Source organism: Pararge aegeria, chromosome Z (genome assembly GCF_905163445.1).
Source record: "Pararge aegeria chromosome Z, ilParAegt1.1, whole genome shotgun sequence".
NCBI classification, from domain to species: Eukaryota; Metazoa; Arthropoda; class Insecta; order Lepidoptera; family Nymphalidae; genus Pararge; species Pararge aegeria.
In genome coordinates, this window is record NC_053208.1 from 18,456,518 (window position 1) to 18,478,731 (window position 22,214).

General features: G+C 33.6%; 1 protein-coding gene across 1 annotated transcript in view; it reads left to right on the forward strand.

The window, feature by feature from the left end:
• Window positions 1–12,859, forward strand: part of LOC120636254 (probable cationic amino acid transporter) — a 132,902-nt gene extending 120,043 nt beyond the window's left edge. The window contains exons 11-18 of the mRNA XM_039907641.1: window positions 4,909–4,973; window positions 5,101–5,201; window positions 6,755–6,898; window positions 7,316–7,487; window positions 9,009–9,136; window positions 9,827–10,028; window positions 10,798–10,890; window positions 12,654–12,859. Of these exons, the coding sequence (XP_039763575.1) occupies window positions 4,909–4,973; window positions 5,101–5,201; window positions 6,755–6,898; window positions 7,316–7,487; window positions 9,009–9,136; window positions 9,827–10,028; window positions 10,798–10,890; window positions 12,654–12,747 (999 nt within the window). The 3' untranslated portion in view covers window positions 12,748–12,859. The remainder of the gene's footprint in view (window positions 1–4,908; window positions 4,974–5,100; window positions 5,202–6,754; window positions 6,899–7,315; window positions 7,488–9,008; window positions 9,137–9,826; window positions 10,029–10,797; window positions 10,891–12,653) is intronic.
• The last annotated feature ends 9,355 nt before the right edge of the window (window positions 12,860–22,214 follow it).

Here is a 22,214-nt window from a genome sequence, read left to right on the forward strand (position 1 = left end):
CAGGTGGCGCTAGTAGCAGTTATTCTTGTGGGCTCCATGAACATATTTGATAGATTGTAAGTTTTAAATAAATTCAATAACTTGATACTTAAAGAGTTATTTTCTAAAATGTTTACATTAAAATCTCCGCATATTATTAACTTTTTATTACACTTTGATATTTTAAATAACACTTCATCCATTACCTTTTCAAAAAGTTCAAAGTTTGACAAGGGTGGCCTATAAACAGTAACAATTATAAATTGCTCTAGTTCAACCGAGGCTAGCTCTATTGTCCGTTCAACAGAAAGGCTAACAATATCGTTTCTGTTTTTAAATTTTAAATTTTTATTTAATAAAATTAAAGAGCCTCCATGAATCGCTGTAACCCTGGTGAACGAACTACCAACCTGGTGGTTACCAAAATTAAACAAATATTCATGGGTTTTCAACCAGTGCTCAGTTATACATAAAATGCTAATGTTAAAATCATTTAAAAATAATTCAATCTCTAAGTCTTTTCCTCTAATACATTGAATATTTTGGTGAACCAAGTTGATATAATTAGAATTAGATTTTTTATTATATTTTTGGTTTAATAGTACATTGTGCGACCCCTTACTATAATTTTTTTCATATATGCCTGAGGGAGACTCAGTTGTCTGCTTTTCTAAGCAAGAGAAAGCCTCTGTTGTCTCCTTAACTAGTTTAACGACTTCACTTTCATGGGGCCAAGCGCAAGCCTCTAACTATTCTAAGTTATGTGCGTTTTTTAATAAATCGCCGACGGAAGAGTGGTGCAGTGGGCAGCGACCCTGCTTTCTGAATCCAAGGCCGTGGGTTCGATTCCCACAACTGGAGAGTGTTTGTGAGATGAACATGAATGTTTTTCAGTGTCTGGGTGTTTATCTGTATATTATAGTATTTATGTGTACACAAGCTACGCTTACTTTGGGGCTAGATGGCGATGTGTGTATTGTCGTAGTATATTTATTTATTATTTTATTTTAATTAAAATATCACTTGCTTTAACGGTGAAGGAATAAATTGTGAGGGAACCTGTATGCCTTAGAGTTTTCCATAATGTTCACAAAGGTGTGTGGAGTCCACCAATTTGCACTAGTCCAGCGTGGTGGGGTACAGCCTTAACACCTTCTCTTTGTGGGAGAAGACCCGTGCCCTGTAGTGGGACGGTAATGGGTCGATATGATGAATATTACAATTACGTAGTACATTAATTTAATCTATTTCGTAAGTTTTAGTAATGTTAACGCACAACAATATATTAATTACGCCATCTAATTGAAAATCTTTGAATTTTTTGCTGTTCTTAATTAGAATTTGCATATTTATTACACATAACCCTTCCTTTAAAATCGCTCCAATTGCAGTAGACTGGATTCAAATCCGTTCTGTACTTTAAAAGACGTACAAAAAGCGGGAGCGTCTTTGATTTGTAGTAGAGAAGAGTTAATATTGTAGTAAAGAAGCTGTAATCCTGAAGTGCGTTCTCATGTATCTCAGCCATTCACAAATTTATCTATCATTATTATTTCATACTAAGCAGGTGTCCCGTACTTTTTGCCACATCCAACATATATCGTAAAGTGTCCATACGCTATTAAAACAGTCAACAACCTTTCTCAAGAAAATACAATTATTTATCGAATCGAACCGGTAGTTCTAAGTTTAATGTAAATTGGAAATCAGAAATATTTTAAGTGCTTTAATATAAAGATAAATAATATTTTTAATTGTTTTAAAGCGTTTAATGTACGCAAAAATACGCTTTAAAATGCCACGTAGACGATCTCATCAAACCGCGTGACGTGAGCTGTGTCTATTTAGACACAGCGAGACAAAGCGCGTGAACAGATTTTTTTTTTAAATCTTCTTAATAATGGAAATTGATCAATAATCATATCGTTGATGCTTAGTACCACAATATATAGATACTTCTGTTATTACTCCAAATAAAATATTATTTAATGTTCCGCGAATCATGAAAAAGTTATTGAATTTTGCAGGACGAAAAAGCGAAGGAATGTCTGCAATTTCGCAGATTTACTTACGTGAGGATCATTTATTAATACCTCTATTACCTTTAAATTATTTTCCAGTGTTATTACATAAAAAAAAGTAATTGTGAAATGAACAGAAGTCAGAAGCGGTGATAGCCTAGTCGTAAAGGCTTTCACTTTCGGGAGACCCGAGTTCGATAACCGGCATACATCACTAATTTTCCGCAGTTATGTGCGTTTTATGCAATGAAATGTGATTTAATTCAACGGAAATATGAATAACTACCAATAAATAATATTAAATTAAAAAGAGCTAATAAAGAAAAATACTTAGACCTATTATTAGATGACAAACTTATTTGGGACTCTCACGTATTACGTATTGCGAAAAATGTCCGTCGTCTCTAATGCATTCCATGCAATAAGAGACAACGGACAACTAAAGATATAAACAACGCCCTTACAAAGCTACATTTGGATTACCTATTACAAATCTTCAAAAATACATATCTATATACTCTATATACTCGTACCTTTATACATATAATACATGTGTCTTGCTGTACAAACTTGGATATACATATCATAATCTCAGAAATAAAAATAAATATTACAAAATAAATATTTGGCGGCCAACAACTAAGATGTATGATATTAAAAACATTTTGTGTGAGGGTGCTCGGTTATACAATAAATTACCAAACTCCATAATATAATGTAATAAAATTAACATTTTTAAAAATCAGCTAAAGGATAAAAATTCTCTAGAAAATATTGATTATAAAAAATTATTTATTTGTAACTTAACCATAAAAATACTGTTTGATATACATAATATCATGCGTGCGTTATGTACTTATAGATTTAAGATTTGTAACCCAAACACAGTGTGTTATTTTGATAAATAAATAAACTGTAAACCGAAGTTTTGTTACAACCCAAAAAATATCCGTTTCAGTAAAGTGACTATTATTTCTAGCTTTGGGACGATAAAAGCCAATCAAGTCAGTGCAACAGTTATAAGCGGATAAAAAACTCGATATTACATTCCCTACGCTCCCAGTTCGTTCCAGCTTACACTTAAAAGCGTTAATTAAAGCTGAATGTACTTAAAAATAAAACTGACTGTAGCTAGGAATATTGTATTGGTATTGTTATAAAAATATTGCATAGTTAGATAATTTGCAAATAAAAGATCCATACGAATAAACAATAACAATATGCTGGTCTGTGCTGGACTTAAGGCCTCTCCCAACGGGAAGATAGGCTTGTTATCGGAAGCAGTGGCATGCACTTCATAAATGCACAAAAGCACTGCCTACCCTAAAATTTTTGTATAACTCATAAATTCGAAGGATTTTTCATTTTATGGCATCTTCCTTCTTTATGCATACCCGTGTCAAAAACCCAGTGCACGCCTCTGATCGTAAGCTGCTGAACGATTTCCGTTATATTCCCTTACTCACCTCACTACGCGGGAAGACAAGGGGTGTTTTTAAAAACTAGTTTAGTTTCTTCCTCAAATAATAATATTCTAACTATAAAATATACCCTTTACTATGATTTTACAGGATACTAAATAGAGAAGATTTTTGTGTCGTTAAGAAAACTCAAAGCTCTCCCAGCTTGTAGCCATCTTTGCTCCTCACAATTTTCGACATTAAACTTGAACGGATTATCTTTGACGTGACGAAATTTCACCGCAACTCTTTACGTAATGAGATTGCTTAAAATAGAGCCTCTTAAATATGCTTTCCAAAGAAATTGTACCTACTACTTAAGTCCGTTCTCGTCTCAATTAACTAGCAGTATAACGGGGGACAGAACTTCGAGTAGTTGACCAGTTTAATTAAGTCTGACCGTTTATAATAACTTTTTTCTCGCTACATTAAATTTATTTTCTCTTTATAAATTTCAATCGCTAAAAATAAATAATGAAAATGGTTTAGACTAGAGTCTCCTGTTATTATACGCGAACGTAATAAGTATTAAATTAAATTTAACATACTTTGTGTTCTACTTGAGGTGCTAATATTTCTTCTAATCATCTTTAATCATTCAATCATCAATCTATCAAAGCATCTTGAACCAGGTGTTTTCTTCCAGTCTTGACAGACGTGGTCGTCATCTAGTTGTTGTGGATCGCTTGATAATCTGATAATTATTCCGTGATAAATACTGTAGTGCTGCAAACTTTATTTTATCATCGGTGACCTTCCACGTGCTCTGGTCTCCTCGTCTTTCCCTTAAACTACAAGTAGTTGAATGAGCACGCCTTTACGCCTAGACACATGTCCAAGGAAACTAAAAATATCTAAGTGCTTGGAACGTGGAAGATAGGCGCCTGCTTTATGTTAAGCTCCTGGAGAATAGATTTATTTGTCATACCCAGAATTATCCTTCAGCACCACTATTCGAGTCTCTCTATATTTTTTTGGCTTGATGGTAAATATTAATAATAGAGCAAGAAGATAGCGATATTAAAAACAGTACTTGTTATAGATTTAAATCCCTCATAGAAATTCATGTTTAATTACTCGTCTCCTCGTAATTGTCTTATAAGCCAAACTTTGTTTTCTAATTCAAACTTTGTAAGTGATCCGGTATATTGTTCGATTACGGGTTGGCGTTCTCTTTTCTGGAACCGTCTCCTATAAATTGTATGTCTACAGGAATTACTTAGATAGCAAGCGGTTTATATAATATATAATAAATAAAGTGCACCTTTTGAATACTTAAATACTGAAGCATTCTTAAAAGAGAAATCAAAAGCCAATAAACATAATGACATTTTTGTTGCATGAAATACGTCGTTACCTTTTTTACGTCGTTACCTCGCGGTCGGCAAGACTACTTTAATTTAGGTATTTTATTGTGGTTTCACCCCTATATTTCTGCATTGTTTCAGGGACTTGGCCAACCGCACGTTGTCCAATCTAGCCAAAGGGTGATGATCCGTCGAGTTACCCGCAGGTAAATGATAGGTTCGCGCTGCGAATTGCGAATTGCGCTTTGGCGAAAGGCCGGCCGAACATCTATCAATTTATCTATATTAATTAAACATGCTTGCGCACCGCTAAGCGACTTAGTATTTTCACAGCTCCCCCGATTCTGATGACACTCTTCCAGGCGATGAGAGCGACGAATACGGACAAGATGACGCCTATTTGGTTAACGCGAACAATGAGAACGAATTTTACGGTGAGTAATTTGTCAAGATTAATAAATGGCTTTATTCGTTTTAATATTTATTGTGTGATATGTCCATGTTATTACAATAATTGAGCCCTGTAAAATAAACGGCGTCTTAAGACTTTCTGATTACTATAATCCTGAAGGAACTTCTCCAAAAGGGTTCGGAGTTTTATCATGTGCTTTCAATCCTTTGTACTGAAAAGTGACGGTTATGCCACCAAAAATATTCCAATGGAGGGTTGACGCCTGCAGATGATTAGTCGTAAAAAAATATGCCAAATCCAAAACAATAAGTAGGCATTCAAATTGAATAAGACACATAATCTGGGATAAGGACATGTAGACACCTGCTGGTCTGAAATTCGGAGTATATTCTTAAAGATTTATCTATTATGTATTGTATCACTTTGTAAGAACGTAACCCACTGTCGTTTTGTAGTGGTTACCTGTTACAGACACAAGTAATTATTTTGATTCGCTTACAAATTCTAAGCCCCAGAACGAACAAACACAAACAACGGAAGCTAACTTTATCATTTAAGGTATATCACATGTTAGTGGCAGGTAGGTAAGTTGGTACCTGATAATCGAAAAGCAATTTGCGTGGGAAAGGTCAGCGTACTCCAAACAGGAACTGGAAATGCAGGATAATTTATTCAGACGTAAGAAATATACTTCAAGTGTAAAAATATATATTCGTTAAGTTTTACGAATGTCACAAAAAAAGTGTTGTGAAACCTTCATTAAAACGTGCATCTACGCATACATTTTGAAGACAACTATGGCGCAATGATGAGCGTAAGCAAAGGTCCAATCTCAACCATGGGAAAAGTATCGAGTATAAGCTGCTGTTAAAAAACTGGGTATCCTCAACAAAGTTAAGCGGTATTTCACGCCGGGACAACTTCTTACACTTTACCAGGCTCAAATCCGATCCAGCATGGAATACAGTAGTCACCTGTGGGATGGCTCTGCCAAGTACCAGGCTGAAGCCTTAGACTCCTTGGATCCTCGCGCCAGAAGAATCATCGGCAACGAATCCCTTACTCTAAGAAACTACACAACTTGCTGCACCGTCGTAATGTTGCCTGCCTGGCGGTTTTTTACAGGACATACTTTGGCGAGTGGGCTCTTGAATGCTTTCAAGGCAAGAGTGAATATGCATTTTCTAGGCAAGAGCGCCCCAACTCAGACCGCATCATTGTTTTATATCAGGCATAATAGTTGTGAAGTCTCTAGTATAAAAAATGGTCCTCAGGATCGATTTCCGGCAAGGGCAATTTGGGGATTTATAATTTCTGCAATTTCTGTGGTCTAGTCTGATGGAAGGCTTCGTTCGTGGTTAATTATCACCCTACTGACAAAGCGGTGGCAGTTATGTAGCGATTAGTGATATAGGTAATAACTATTCGAAACAAGTTAGATACCTTCCTAACACACAAACCTCTAGCTAAGAGTGCAGTCAAGGGCTAGCTTGTTGAGGATAAATAAAAAAAGTCATTAATCGATTTTGGGCAGAACTAACTTAAACAGACACTAATTTTTTTTTTTTTATAAAGGAACAGTACCAACCGGATGTACCGCCAGCCCTTCACGACTCGCTCGGTTCTTCAACTCAATCTACCGCCGCATCAACGAATTGTCTTACCTATGTCCTGGATTTTTCCCGTGGGTAGACCGTGGACCTGCTACCCGTGACTCTGGTACATTTATAACAATTTTTACAATAATTACATAAATACTACTACTTGCAAAGATACTAAAAATAATATTCGTTAACATTCAATACTTACGACAATCGTAAATTTCATTTCGTACAGTTGCTTTTGTATCAAAGCTCTTCGATGTAAAAAAAAAAGAGAAATCCCGGTAAAAAAGTTTGACTAGTTTGTATCTAATGCACTAATTTTTGAACGTAGCTTGTTTTGCTTGGCAATGTTTTAAAAATATCAAAAATATGTTATTGGATAAACTTTTCTGATTTATGTTTATTAATCAAAATATCGTGTTCAGAATAAAATAATTAATTACCAAGTGCACAGTTAGTTTCATGGAAAAAAATTGTTGAATTGAATTTTATTTCTCTGTTAGACGTACCAATAAAACAGGATATTTTTCAGGTTTGTTCGTCATCAAGGCCGTTGGCATTTTATTCGTGCTGATTATCTTGTTCGATACGCTAGCTGCCTATGGATCACCAAGCGAATCAAGTTTTACGGCTGGACTCATGATCGTACTTGTTGTGGCAATTTTCATCACTCTCCTGGCCATCTCCCGAAAACCGCAAAATCGGTAATGAAAATAAACTCCACATTCTTTTGGTTTATTTAAACGCCAACAAACTATAAGCTTATTATATTAAGTACCTACTTAAAAGTTATTTATTTCAATTGGCGTTTCGTTCAGTGGCGTGCACTCCATACATGTACAAAAGCACTGCATACCCTAACATTGATATATAACTCGTATAGGAGGAGAATTTGTGCCGTTTTATGCAATTTTCCTGGTGTATGCATACCCTGGTAAGAAACCCAGAGCACGCCACTGGTTTCGTTATTTCATTTGTATTTTTTGAAATATTCAATAATATTTAAATATAACTTCGAAAGTTATAAAATTTCAAACAACCTTCCAATCGTCATTATGTCAACATTGTTGTTATCAAAATTTATTTTGAATTATAAATCCTCTGTTTTAATGTTGTTATTTGTTGGATGGTTTTTAAATATTAGTGTAGTAGGTAAGTAGAGAGAACTGATATCCGTAAAGTAAACGATATAGCAAATCACCTCCTGTAAATCATTGGAATACTACAATGCACAATCTGATACTGAAATGTCGATGGTGTAATGTTTTTTTAGTTACGAAACACTTATTATAAGAGTATTATACTCGCTTCAATGAATAAAGGAAAATAATTACGTGATATTTCCCTATGTGAAACTGAAGAAAAGGTTAAGCAATATGAAATTGGATTCTGAGATGAGAAGGTGAAATAGTTACAGTTATAAACTAGCAGGGTACTTGACTTCGCAATGCAAAAGGATTTTAATGTAGTAGTAGACTCATGGTATTTACAGATAGGCATACAAATAAGTAGGGTATTATTTCTATACTAATTTAAAAACATCAAGCACATTTTACAATCAACAAAGCAATCTACTTTTCTCAATGTTAAGTACATTTAATTATAACAACAATGAGATAAAAAAAAACAGTAGTATTTACTTAAAGAGCATGAAAACAGTGTCGAATTATTTTATATTATTAAGTTCGTCAATTAGGTTTGCGCACTGCTTTTCGCGAGATAGAAAACGAAAGGCCAGTCAACCTAGTAAACTTTCAGACAAGGAAACTGATAAGCAATCGGTTAAAAGATTTAGGTCCCTGATAATAACCGTTTTAAGTGACTTTTTTAAAGAACGTAACGGCTATTTAACACTGGTTCTTAAGTCGTTATTGTTTTACGAAGTAAGCTGGCGTTCAACGAATAGCTGTGCTGGGCCGCTTATATAAATTGATAGATTGGGCACGTTGGTAACCAGGGGCGAAAGAGATTTAGGAGCGTAAATTTTGAGCAAAAATTTTTCGTTTTTGCTTAAGTATAAAAGGTTCCGACATTGATAATAAATTTAACAAAAGCGAATAACTTAACTACCAAAAAATAAATTATTTTCCACATAATTTTTTTAAACGATGCCAAGTAAAATACCTAGTAATTTAAGTGATACTTAATAGGCTTGTGATAAATATTAACAATTTATGTTAATTTTATGAACTTTAATAAACTACAAGCGTACTTTTTAATTCCAGAGCTAACCTGATATACGCGACACCGTGCCTGCCCTTCGTTCCCGCCATCGCTATTCTATCCAACATTTACCTGATTTTAAATCTTTCCATTCTGACTCTTATTCGATTCACCATCTGGATGATTTTTGGTAACTTTTGGTGTTTTGTTTCGTTTGTGTACAGTTAAGTTTGTGGCGAATTGTATTCAAAGTACATATTTGTTATTCTGATTATTTTTAGAATAAATTGCGATATTTTTATTAGCTTTTCTGATAAAGTGATAGATTGCGTGGTCAGTGTTGCGTTGTTTTATTACCATAAACATAGGCATAAAAATAAAATAGTGGACTCATTTTTCATATCGGATTTTGACCACGAGTCGACGCCTTCTGTCGTTTCGAGTTTTTGCAATTACCTTTATCGATTATTCTATATTTAATTAAAGCTTGACATTTCAAATATATTCATTGAATTACGTACAAAGGTGAAGTCTCTAACAGCTTTAATTTCGTCTATTTTTGTGGAATATATAAGTATTATACAACAATTAACTAGTAGATACCAGGACATAGTTTCTTGCTTAGTCTTGTTTTGTTTCTTGTTTCTAGCTCTAACTGTTTTTATAGAATTCAAAAAAGTAAAGGCCAAGGACAAAATTTCCGCAAGCTATAAAAATAATAGGTAAAGTCATTTTAAAAATAACATGAAAAAAGTATATGATACAAATTAAGTTTAACAGACATTTTTCCATGTCCTTTACTGGTTTAATTGTGTGTTTCAACATTATTTATTATTTTTTTAGCGAAATGCAAACAATAACAACAGTTATACCGTTTTAGGCTTGTTCATGTACTTCAAGTATGGAATTAAGAACTCTACTTTGGAAAAAAACCCACCTATGCCACGAGCCCCGACTCCACCTCAACCAAATCCATTGGACCGCACCACCATCCCACCCGCGACTAATCAGAGCATGACTACTGGAGACCGCAACATTTTCGAAGGCGACGGCAATGGAATGTATGGAAACCCGGAACTGCAGTGAGTACTGCATGTTATAAATTGCCAGCACAGAACTCAGAATGTTCTGAATTCTGTGGCCTGCTACCAAAATGGTCAATATGAACATTCATTACTTTGAGTGTGTGTATAGTATTTACATTTGTTATAAAATATAAAAATAAAACTTTTTCAGTAACCCGGTATTAAATATTCCGGTATTAATTTGTATGAAATGATTCACACAAAAACCGAGTACGTTTTTCGTTTTAGCACCAAACAAATAATTTAATCCCAATTTAATGTCATCCCATGTGATAATAGATTTTATGAATTGGTTTTAAAAAAGTCTTTCTTCCAACCTTTAAAAGCACGCAGCTTTTTTTTCTGACAAGTAATAATATTACATTATCAAACGTACGGAAAATAGCCCGTCTATCGTAAAAATCCGCAAGTCTGTATTGGAGCAACGGGGAGGGTCTAAGCTTGAAATCTCTCAATGCTAAAGAGAGTTGGTATGTGCGTAAGAATTAAGATTCATATACCGATACTAAAATACCCAATCCGTAATAAATATTTTGCGGAAGTGTTAAATTGTGTATCTTTTCCCAGCTGACGAGCTGTCGAACCGATCTTGATTGAATCTGTCACAGAGGCACATTCGATCCTGGGATAGAATAAGGGACTTTTTATGCACAAGTTTCCAATAATATGAAATAAACGCAGTCCATCCACAAAACCGCATTTTCCCGCTAGAATATCTTCGGACTTATCTACCTTCGATTTGTTATGGCAATATTGTCCTTTGTAGGTTTGTGGATACTATTCTCACTTGGCATGAGCCTACTTTGGAACCAGTGCAGTCGACCAGCCGCAACACCGGACCTATGCAAGTGGAAACTCGGTATGTTTTAGTATCTATAAATTTTTCGTTGTACAAAATAATACATCAATTTTATTTACAAAATCCACGAAAACTGCATTTTACTGAACGTACCAACACCGAAGATGTTAAGGTTAGTACACTACATCGCGTGTGTCACAAATTGCGCAAACTTTAAAAACTCTAAAGCGGAGATCTATGTGGATGCTAGCCTTAGCCTTAACTTACCTCTGTTAGTAAAATAAAATCTGTATTTAAAATTTAACGTCGAGATAGAAATACATTTAATTTACGACTCTTGAATCACAGAGAGAAACATTACAAAACCTAAAGCCGAAATAAGTGAAACATCTTTGTTTAATTTCTACGGCGCCGTAACAATTAATAACATTTTCTAACTTAAACGGACGAGAAGGATTGAAATTTTGTGGGCACTTTGAAATGTTAGTTAATGTTGGATTATACACAGCATAATTAGTGTGATAAGTTTATAAAATCTAAGATTAGAATCTGTGGCTTAGCAAAGATTATATTCATTCTTTGATAAGACGACGGAAATAAACTTATTTAATCAGGTCAGACATACATTTTTTCTTCGATATTAAGATTAAGTTTTTTGGAAGAACAACTTTTTTTTTATATCAGGTATGAGAACATGGTGCAAACCACAATATAAACTATAAATTCCAATTCAAATTCAAAAATGTTTTATATTATTATATGTAGACCTTATCACAGGCACTAATGAAGCGTTCATTACATTACTGTTAGTGATGGTGATAACTGCATTCGTGAACTTAAAACTAAAGGTAGGAGGGTTCCAAACGCGCCCTGGTTTTAGAAGAGCCCACAACAAATTTATCCAGATTTTTTTTTTGTTAACGTTTTTTTCCGTAACTCATAAGGAAGAAAAGCTTTAATAAGATCCAATAAACCATTGATATATCGACTTGTTCTGAAATCTGAAGTTAGGTGCTAATCTCTAAGGCTTAGCAATTTTATAGATCTCAGCTTTTACGTAATAATGTGCTACGTACTAGAGACGTAGTTCCGTAGCAAGTATAACAACATGCTACGCAGCCTACCACTGTAACGTCGGGCTAATGCTATCACTTCTCTGGTACTACGCAGGTGATAAGAGTCTCGTGAGTCTCTCACACTTGCAGCTGTGTCAAGCTTAGTGACTTGAAATAAAAGCCCTTATTTATTTATTTAGTACCAGAAATTTAAAAATTACCATAAAAAGGACAGGACGTCCACAAGGAAAACTTATCTCTAAAGCCCTCGAATTTGGGGAAAATATAAGAGTAGAGCTGAGTAAGAACTCAAAGAAATAACAGATCTTCGTATCTGTTATTTCTTACGTCAGATACAATACATAGACATGCACAGATATAGTACATCAATTACCAAATGAAACTATAATGCCTTACATAAATGAAATAAACGCATTATTCTACCATAATTAGTATTATTTGCAATATCCTGGTGGAAGCGGGGGGCTCTAAGGCAAGTGGCAAACGTTATTAGCCTACCGACAAAGACGTGCCACAAGGCAATTTAGCGTTTCAATACGATGTCGTGTCGGCGGTCATGCAAACAGTTTATATGACAAAATTAACTATGCACCTGCTCGAAATTATGAGTCGTAGACCAAAGGTTTTTATAAATAAAGGTTACTTAACGAACTGGTAGTTCCTGAGATAATTTATGTTAAGTGTATAACTTTTTCGCATTATATTATTGGTTCAGATGTGGATCTTCACAGGGGGTTTTTTTTTTAGATACGACGAGCGTACTAACAGCGTCTCCTACCACACATCCTACCCACGGCCACCATGGGCATACCCGGATGTCACATACGACAACTGGGACTAAACCTCTCAGACTTGGCACGACAAAAACTTCTATTTAATTTACGATTTGGTATTTAATTTAGTAGCAAAAATGAACGCACAGATAAAATAGGTATTATTTCAATGCCAAAAGCATTTTGAATGGGTATTTTTAATTTTATTATAACATTTATTTAATGTTATTCAATTTATGTATTTTTTTAGTTGTATAATTTTTTATGCATAAAAAATGTTTCAATAGTTAAAAGTAGACGGAATTTGTGTAACGGCAAGAAAAAAATACTTTTCAACATACATTTTTGACTGGCATACCAGCTGATGTACTACACAGTTTTTTAATCAGAAATTCTAATTTCAACACACAACAGTCATAATTAAAGAAGTTTCAAGATTTGTACTAATTAATGTCGAAGCACGTTCCGTCTGTATTTTATACATTATGTTACTTTTTTTAACAACCGAATGGCTCAAAGCGATACGGCAATCGGCGAATTGATCTTATTTAAAAAAGGTGTGATACAATGTTTGAACGATAATATTTCTCTAAAAAAGGTAACTTTTGGTATCATACTGAAATTATTTATTAATTGAAAATTGTAACTGAATATTATCAAAACTCTGATCTCAACACTGTATCATAATATTAGACAAGGCTCGCAGACTATGACATAGAAATCGTGACAGTCAAAGCTAGTATAGTCCCAGTTTATTTGGGTCGGTATCAGTGCAGCATGAGAAATTTCAGCAACTAGCATGCCAAATTACATCTTCACACGGTGTCAATTAGTTGCATTTTTGGTTACCGTGCCAGATAAGTTCGATGTACCTACTATAACTAATTTCTGACGTGGTTTACTACGAAAGTCACGAGAGGACTACGTGCAAACTAACGATTTCAATGTCATAAATAATGAAGGTGTGAAATTAGATATACCAACATAGAACACATTTTACTGTCACAATTTAAAATCGATCGAATTTCATATGCTGACGCAGAGCATTATTTTCAGCAGATTCGATCGTCAATCAAATCTTTCTATGAAACAAAACAAGGTTTTGACGAAAAACACACTTAACAAGCTACGTAAGCGATTTTTTCGTCGCAAGTTGTCGAAACTGAACACTGCTACAACTGTTTTCTGCAATATCTCGTTTAAGTTACAAAATGTGTCTACGTAAGATGTGAGTTTGAGATTCTATGGATAAAATAATATTCAATCAATTTTTAATATTTTATGAGTATATGAGTTCGATACCTGCCGAATCATCATACCTTACTGCATCATACCACCTGCAGATAAACATTCTGAATTTATTTTTCATTAACAGTTTTTTTTTTACTCATGATTATCACTACTCTAAAATCAAAAAATAACTAACATTATTTTTATTTTTATACAAATTCAAACTTTATTTATACAGTGAAATATTTACAACTTATTAAAGAAAAACATATAACATTGTACTCGTATTTACTGTAGTGACGTGGAGTATCAATTTCACAATAATTTAATATTCCGAATTTATTACCTTAAATAATCCCATAACACTTGGATGATTAAATATTTATATCAACTAAAAAGCTTAACAAAATATATAAAAAATGGTTATGTTGTTTAAACAAAACTCAAAGCCAGAAACATATCAAATGAATTTTTCCCATCCCAATTACATGTCATTATTATTTACTTGAAAAAGTCGTTAACACCCATAAAATATCAGTATGTAACGACTTAATTTTATATATTAGAACATTAATTTTAACTTTTTTAGGCGACTTTTCTCAGAATTGTGATATTTTATGTAATAAACTATTCTTAACCCTAATCTAACGCGTATACCAAGCGACGTAACTTGTCACGAAGCGAAAAATATATGTGTAAATAGATACGATAAAAAGAAATATTTAGAATAAAATTCTGGAAATATACTTAATATTACTTACCGTCGTTAGGCCGTGAAGTAAACGTCATGAAAAAGTAGGAAAAAATTAATTCAAAACTAAGCATCACATTCACTTGCAAAAATTATCGCTTCGTTTCAATTTGTCGTAGTAAAAAATAATATTTACGCAACTCTAGTGTTTTATAAAAACTAACTAAAACAAAGTTACCACGTTGTTGCAGTTTAATGGCTCAATTGTATAATCTTAATTAAGGCACAAAACCTAAAGATATCAGTTTATTTTCATTCAAACCATATTTTAAATCATATCTATTTTTACTTTTAGTAGGTATGAATGATGATAGGTACTTTCTTAAAATTGACAACTTAAGTGGACAATATAATACCTACTTTTGTAAAAATAATACCTAACCGTCAAAGCGGAGACATGCCCAAGATGATATTTTTCATTATAATCGAATAATATCTAGATCAATTGGTTTTTGAAAAATATCTTAGGGCATTTAACAGCTTTAAAAAAAAAGCTAAGTAAAAAAAACGATGGTTTATTATTTATATAATACAATAAACGTATTTCTATACAAAAAAGGGATATCAATTCCTTAAACGTTCAAATTTAAATAAATAATATGTTTGGAAACAATGAATTGGGTAATGGCCTTAAAATTAGGAATAGGAATGTTAAGATATATTGGACTGGTTAAAACTTTTGGAAACAATAATGATAAAACTACATCTAGATAGAAGTAGGTACGTCTAGATCTACGAGATTATGGATGGGGCTTATGAAATGAGGTTAGGTATTCTAATTTAACAAATTAAATGAAATCACGAATTTTCAACAATATAAAACCGAAAGGTTTAAACTTCAAGACAACAGCCACTGCGCTGATTGCAAGCATAATATATACTCATAATATTATTGTGTTAGTCGATAGATTAAAGCATATAATCGTAATTAATATAACTAAATGTTCCATACAAGTACCTATGTATTATGTTATTGATGTTAATTGTAATGCAATTATACGAACCAGATATGTGCAGATTATTAATTCAATACGGCATTCATGGTTCTCACAAGTTGATATAACTTCCCAATTCACCTGGTTAAGTAAACATAAATTTACCAACAAACAATCGATCGCCAAATGTGAATTGAGTAAGACAATTCACATTTAACTACTATCAATTATAATGCAAGTATGTATTAATAATCTATTATTATCTCAGAGGCACGTTTCAGTGAGGTAGAACAGAGTCAACTAAATAAAGATACACTATAAATTTCATTATTAAGACACAAGTCACAAATAGTAGTTCGCCACCTACTACTTAAGGCTTTGAGGCATTGAGGCAAACCCCAATAAGATTGCTTTATTTAAAAAGCATGGCTCAACTCACCAATAAGAGCTACACAAACCTTAGCTTTGAAAAATAAACATTTTTATAACTAACACACAACAAACAACAACAAAATAAATAACTATTTCAAAAGTATAAGCTTCGATGTAGGCATTCCGTCTCGATTCCAATTCAGAATATTTAATAATCTGATATTCATATTATCGGACGAATAATAATTGGATTGACATCTTCAGCCTTTTTTCATTCTAATAAATACACAAGATTAACCTTTATTTTCCCTGGTCTAAATATTACCTACCTTGCTTAAATGTGCCCCATTACAATCTCAATAACATGTCTAGACATTAGTGATTATATACTACTTATTAGTTTTGGATCTCTGTCGGTGATATTAATTTATTATTTTAATTTAGTTTAGGGGTTATTTTTCATGTTGTATTTTGTTAAACAAAACTTCAATTAGTTGCTAAACGCTACAAGTGTGTGTAAAGAACATGACATTCATACCCCGGTGAGAATGTCATAGCCTTCGCAAGTAATTCTTTAAAAGTCTGAAACTTGCGCATTTTCTGTTGCCAATTCATAATTGACAAAAAAATAATGAAAAATCTACAACTCAATACACTTGTCTCATGCGTAGCAATATCACAATTATTTCATTTATCTTTATTACTCATTACGTATTGTCACTTATTCAATAGTAAATGTTTCTACAAAAATAATACAGATTAGAAATTTACATGTTACTCTGTGCTCATTCGCTATGAAGAACAATCGTAACCACTCAATTATACTCGTAACTAAAATTTGTACGGACGAACTTGACAGCTCACTAAACTTTTACAAAATACCTATAATGCGTGAGTAATGAGTATCATAGGTATTTCGTAAAAGTTTAGTGAGCTTTGTGAACGTTATGTGAACGTTCAGGTACCAGATCAGTTTATATGGCTTTCAAAGACTATATCGACTCAACTCCGATTTGACTCAAATTTTTGCAATGTGAGATTTATTTCGTGTGACCATAGTGTTGCTTGAAGTGCCGAACGTGTTTTCCTACTTACTACTGACACAAAAGTGTTAAAGTTCGCTTTGGGTCAATTAGTATAAATCTCCCATTCGAATGCATAATTTCAGTCGAACCGGTGTTGAATCGACATAGTGTGCGAAGATCCTTATTCCAGTTAATTGTTCCAGTAAAACAAAATTTTGGTATCTATTTAAATTAACGAATATTGGTTTCAAAAACGTGATGCCTCAGGGATTATTATATTTATATAATTAATTCTGAAGCTTTACTTACTATTGAATGAGTCGCTACAAGTTATAATTTTGTACCTGTTGTTATTTATTTATTACTTATTGTAAACGTATATGATTAACATATAATTGTAAGAGATAATACCTATTGCGTATTGTTTCCCACTATGGCCACGGATAGGTACGTAATTACTAAGGATCTGATTTATATTTTATTAAGAGGTGACTTTAATTTGGTCATCGACAAAATGATCTCTTTCACAAATCAATATTGTGTACTTTTAAAAAACATTTTATATTAATTTGAAATGACCAACTTTGAGTTGTTTATGTGGGAATAGCACAATTTGAAATATGATAAAACATTTATTTTATTGTTTAAAAAATTATCAAGTGTAATTGTCCAATAAAATGGAGATAAATCTACTTTTATCTACTAACTTAAAGATATTGTCCCATCATGACGGTACTTTTTAATGCGAATTCACAAGCTTAAGATTTTTGATGAGATATTCCAGCGCCCTTCTTCGCTAGAACCTTCAAACTGTAACACACTTTAAATTTTATTTGTGTCGTCATGCCGTCACAGAGAAGATTTCGTGTGTAGTTGCGATTTGAAAGTGTAGAGATTAAGGTGCCTGTTACATAATAGTGCCCAAGAAACTTATTATCGTACCATATAAGGACATTATGAGGGTTACAATTTAGATTAATCGAAAGCCAAAGAGTGCATACCTACCAAAGACTTTAACGGGTTTTATTGTTGATTTCTGTTATTACAGTAAGTCATATAATAATTATTCTCCGTGGCCTATATTGTAGTATTTAATGGATGTAAAGAGACTATTCTGCAACATTTGAAAAAAAGGAATCAGGTAAAAGTTTTTACTAAAAATTATAAACATATAAGTACTTTTTATTATAGAAACTCTTAAAAATTTAATCATGACTTGCCAATATGGCTGCTAATCGTCGTCGGTTAATTTATTTTGTTTACTTTGAACCTTATCCTTTCAACCGTACTTTGTCATCAAGGGTCTGAGCTTACCCCAATTAATTCGGGTAGATACCTATTTAAATTATCATTTTGTGGAACTTAATGAAAGTTTTCGAAAGGTATAATTTTTATAATTAAAGTATCTGAGGATGATCCTCAGACTATCCACAGACGTCTTCTACTAGAAGACCAAAATAAAGAGGAAAGTCTTGCCACATTGCACCAATGTGTCAGGGTTTCACAATTATTATCAGATCTCACTGACAATAGCCGGGACTGACGGTTTAGTTTACATTCAAGGGGCTAAAATAACAAATTTTCGAATTACGAGCCTTAACTGAGGTTTTCTTAACAGAAATACTTAGTAACTAACACGTTTTAGCCCGACCAGTGACTTTGTTTACATCGGTACTTAGTCAAAAATGAAATTAATTTCGTTAATCGCCTTTACCAGGAAGCAAATTTTTATCAAACTAAAATTTGGTTCGGTAATTTCGGTTAGACGGCGGCAACTACCTATTTGTTTTCGCGGGCTAAAAGGTATCCTATGTCCTTACCCAGGATGCAATCTATCTTTTATCGAAATTTGTTCAGTTGTTTAGGTGTGAAAAGGAACTGAGTTAATTTCGGATACGGATCGGTATGGATAGGGTAAAATAGTAGATACGTGCACAGTATTAGCCTATATAGGACTGGGATTCCTTAAGCTTCGGGAAAATTCAATTAATGTTACAGAAAAGTCTCTTTTTTAGGTTAAGATATATAATCCTTCGTGTTAGCAAGTAACTACTATGTCCATAACAGCCCTTGAGCTTTTGCTATGCTATCGCTCTTCTTTCGTTCCGAATCACTGCAGCAGTGTAATGAAGTACTAAAGAGTTGGCAAAAACAACTTCTCAGGATTTTGGCGACATTTGGACCAGAATTATTTCGTTTGCGTTTTTTCAGTATTACACATCTTTTTATCTCGTTTCTAGGTAGATACTACAAGTGTCATATCTTGAACCTAAACTCAAAACAAAGTTTATTTAAAAAATAAGTTCTTTGTGGTCTAAGTAATTTTATTTAATCCGGCACCTAATAGATTATGCCAATCTCCTTAAAAGTAATGAATCGTAGCCGATATGCTTCTCAAACAACAGGTAAGTATGTGGCGCTCTCGAATATACTGAACACTTATAATTCCGGTCAACTCAGATCTGGCGTAGGCAATGCAAGTCCTACTTTTACATAAAAATCGGTCGGGCTTCGGACGGAAGTGGGACTGAAATTCCGTGTCTCCTGAGTGGCATGCGAGGAAACACAAAACAACAATTTGGATCTAGTTTCTACTCTAGAACAACCCAGGGCAGTAAACCAGTCTTATTCGATGTTGTTGCCCACGGCTCCACATGTTGGTCCCGTCGTTGGTTCAAAGTTTACTTTTGTATGTACCTATCCAAACGTTGAAATGTTGGTTTCGTCTAGACCAAGCCAATAATGCAGATGTCTGGTTATGAACTTACTTACTGAACCTACAGATCACACAACTTCAATTCCTGAAGTTGACTTTTGATATCTGCGCAGCAGCTCGTGCCTTTTTTCAGATCGGCCATCTTAGATCGCGCGTACTGTCCATAGGTACCTATCGTTATTTAGACCGAACAAATTTGAAAAATCAGACTTTGGCGCGAGTAATGGGGTTGAGTGGATTTTGTTGAAAAACATATTGGGAGAACAGTATTGCGGCCAGCGTTGGGCCAACGTGTGGAGACGGCCTTACACGAATTCAGATGTTTTTGCTAACTCTTAATTATCGGGGTGGAGTACCGTAGGCTGTTTGTAAGGTCATAATTTAAAAAAAACATACCTAAAATTAATAAAGAACTAGTAAAACAAAATAATACAGCGTATAATTGGTTGAACATCCTAATATGCCCAAACTACAGCTACTTAGTTGACGGCATTAACATCTATGCCATACAAATTGAAACATAATCGTAACCGAGAAGTGTCAAAACTTCCGTTACTTGTATGCTCGGGGATAATGCCCTAGAGATATATGACTCGGAGCTGCTGTAGGTATCAACCTTTCGATTGTGATTTTCTAGGACAACCTTTCAAAGAAAATTATTATGGAATTCGCACACCATACCCACCGACTCGACTGACATTGAAGCATTGTATTGTAAACTTTACTACAAGTGGACCACTCCGAACCCACGCGTCACACACTTTAAACAACTAACAACACTATTTCACATGAAATAAAGCACATATTTCAGTGCTTCATTGGAGATGAGTGTTCGTTCTTGTTACTCGATAGTCGTGTGCGAAAGCTTCTTACTATAATGATTAATCACAATTCACACTTCATTGTAAGTGATGACGCAGCCTAAAGTGAAACGCGTTAAGAAGATGATATTATTATACCTCTTGACGGTCGGACTTACACATTTTACAATGCACTTAGCATTGTAAAAGAATCGCATAGCATCAACAAAATGCTATTATAATTTTTTTTTTTTTTTGATTTTATTCTAGGTATTATTGTTACTGTTATTTGGATTTGAATATACCTAGTAAAAGTGGCGGTAATGCCGCAAAGATTTCGGACCAATGGGAAATATTTGTTTGTATAAACAAACAGCATAGCTGCTGTGATTCGGAACTATTTTTATGATATATATATTTAAACGAATAAACTGTAAGTTTAATCAACTGTAATACAATGTTTATTAATTACACTTGTGTTTTATTAATCCCCTTCCTAAGATAGAAACTATTATCTAAGTTATACTACTTCTACTTAACTTTTATCATCTTTATGTAGCTAAATATGAGGAGAAAGCAGATCACTGTCTTTTTACCAGTTACCACCTCTCCTCTTCCCGGCGTCGTACGTCGCGACTAATGGAATGTAACTGAGAACAGGCCTCAGCGTCCTGTGTTACCATCCGTCTGCCCAGCCTACGGTTGGGGTGGAAACAAACAAAAAAAACGTGTGTGTACTTACGTACACGCGTTAGAAGTTATACTTCTTTGGCGTAAGAAGATAAAAATCTTTTCAAAATTTTTATCTCTCGCCTTATTTTATGTTTGTAGAAAAAAACGACAGTTACAATAGATAAAAGGTATTTAACTACATTGAAAGTGTTATTATAACGTTATTATCTAGTTATCTCATTATTGGACAACCATGTTTCACTCAACATTTAAATTTAAGATTCGCGCACTGTAACGGGGTGCGCGCACATCGTTAAAATTGACTCATAATTTTTCCCTAACGCGCCAAAAGAAGTATAACTTTAAAATTAGGACCTTAGGAAAAGACCTTTAGTTCAGTAGAAGACTCTTATAAAAAGTGTTTTTAGAATATTGAAACGAAAAGCTCTTTAATAAAATATAGTTTGAAGTTGGTACAATTAATCATATCTAGAACAATATTTAAGATTTATATACCTACTTGGTAAATAGACTTACGTAAATGTAAATACACTGTACGGCCGACTGGCGCAGTGGACAGCGAACCTGCTTACTGAGTCGTGGCCGTGGGTTCGATTCCCACAACTGGAGATGTTTGTGTGATGAACATGAATGATTTTCAGTGTCTGGGTGTTTATCTGTATATTTATAAGTATCACTGTTTATTATATTCATAGAGATATTCATCAGCTATTTTAGTATCCATAACACAAGCTACGCTTACTTTGGCGCTAGGTTTACTATATTTGTTTGTTTGTTTATTGTACAAAAAAAAAATTAGGCAGGTTTTAATAAGGTAAGTTTTTTACCTTCAATTTAAGTAGGAACCAGTGCTTCCATCAACTATCTTAAAATTTATAGAGCCTCTTTTTAAAGATTACCACAAAAATCTTCTTCTAGATCACTTCTTGACATGTAAAACATTTAAAATGGAGGAAGTGGTTCTATGTAGGCGTTACAAGTAGATACCTAAATAAAAACACCGATCCTTTCAT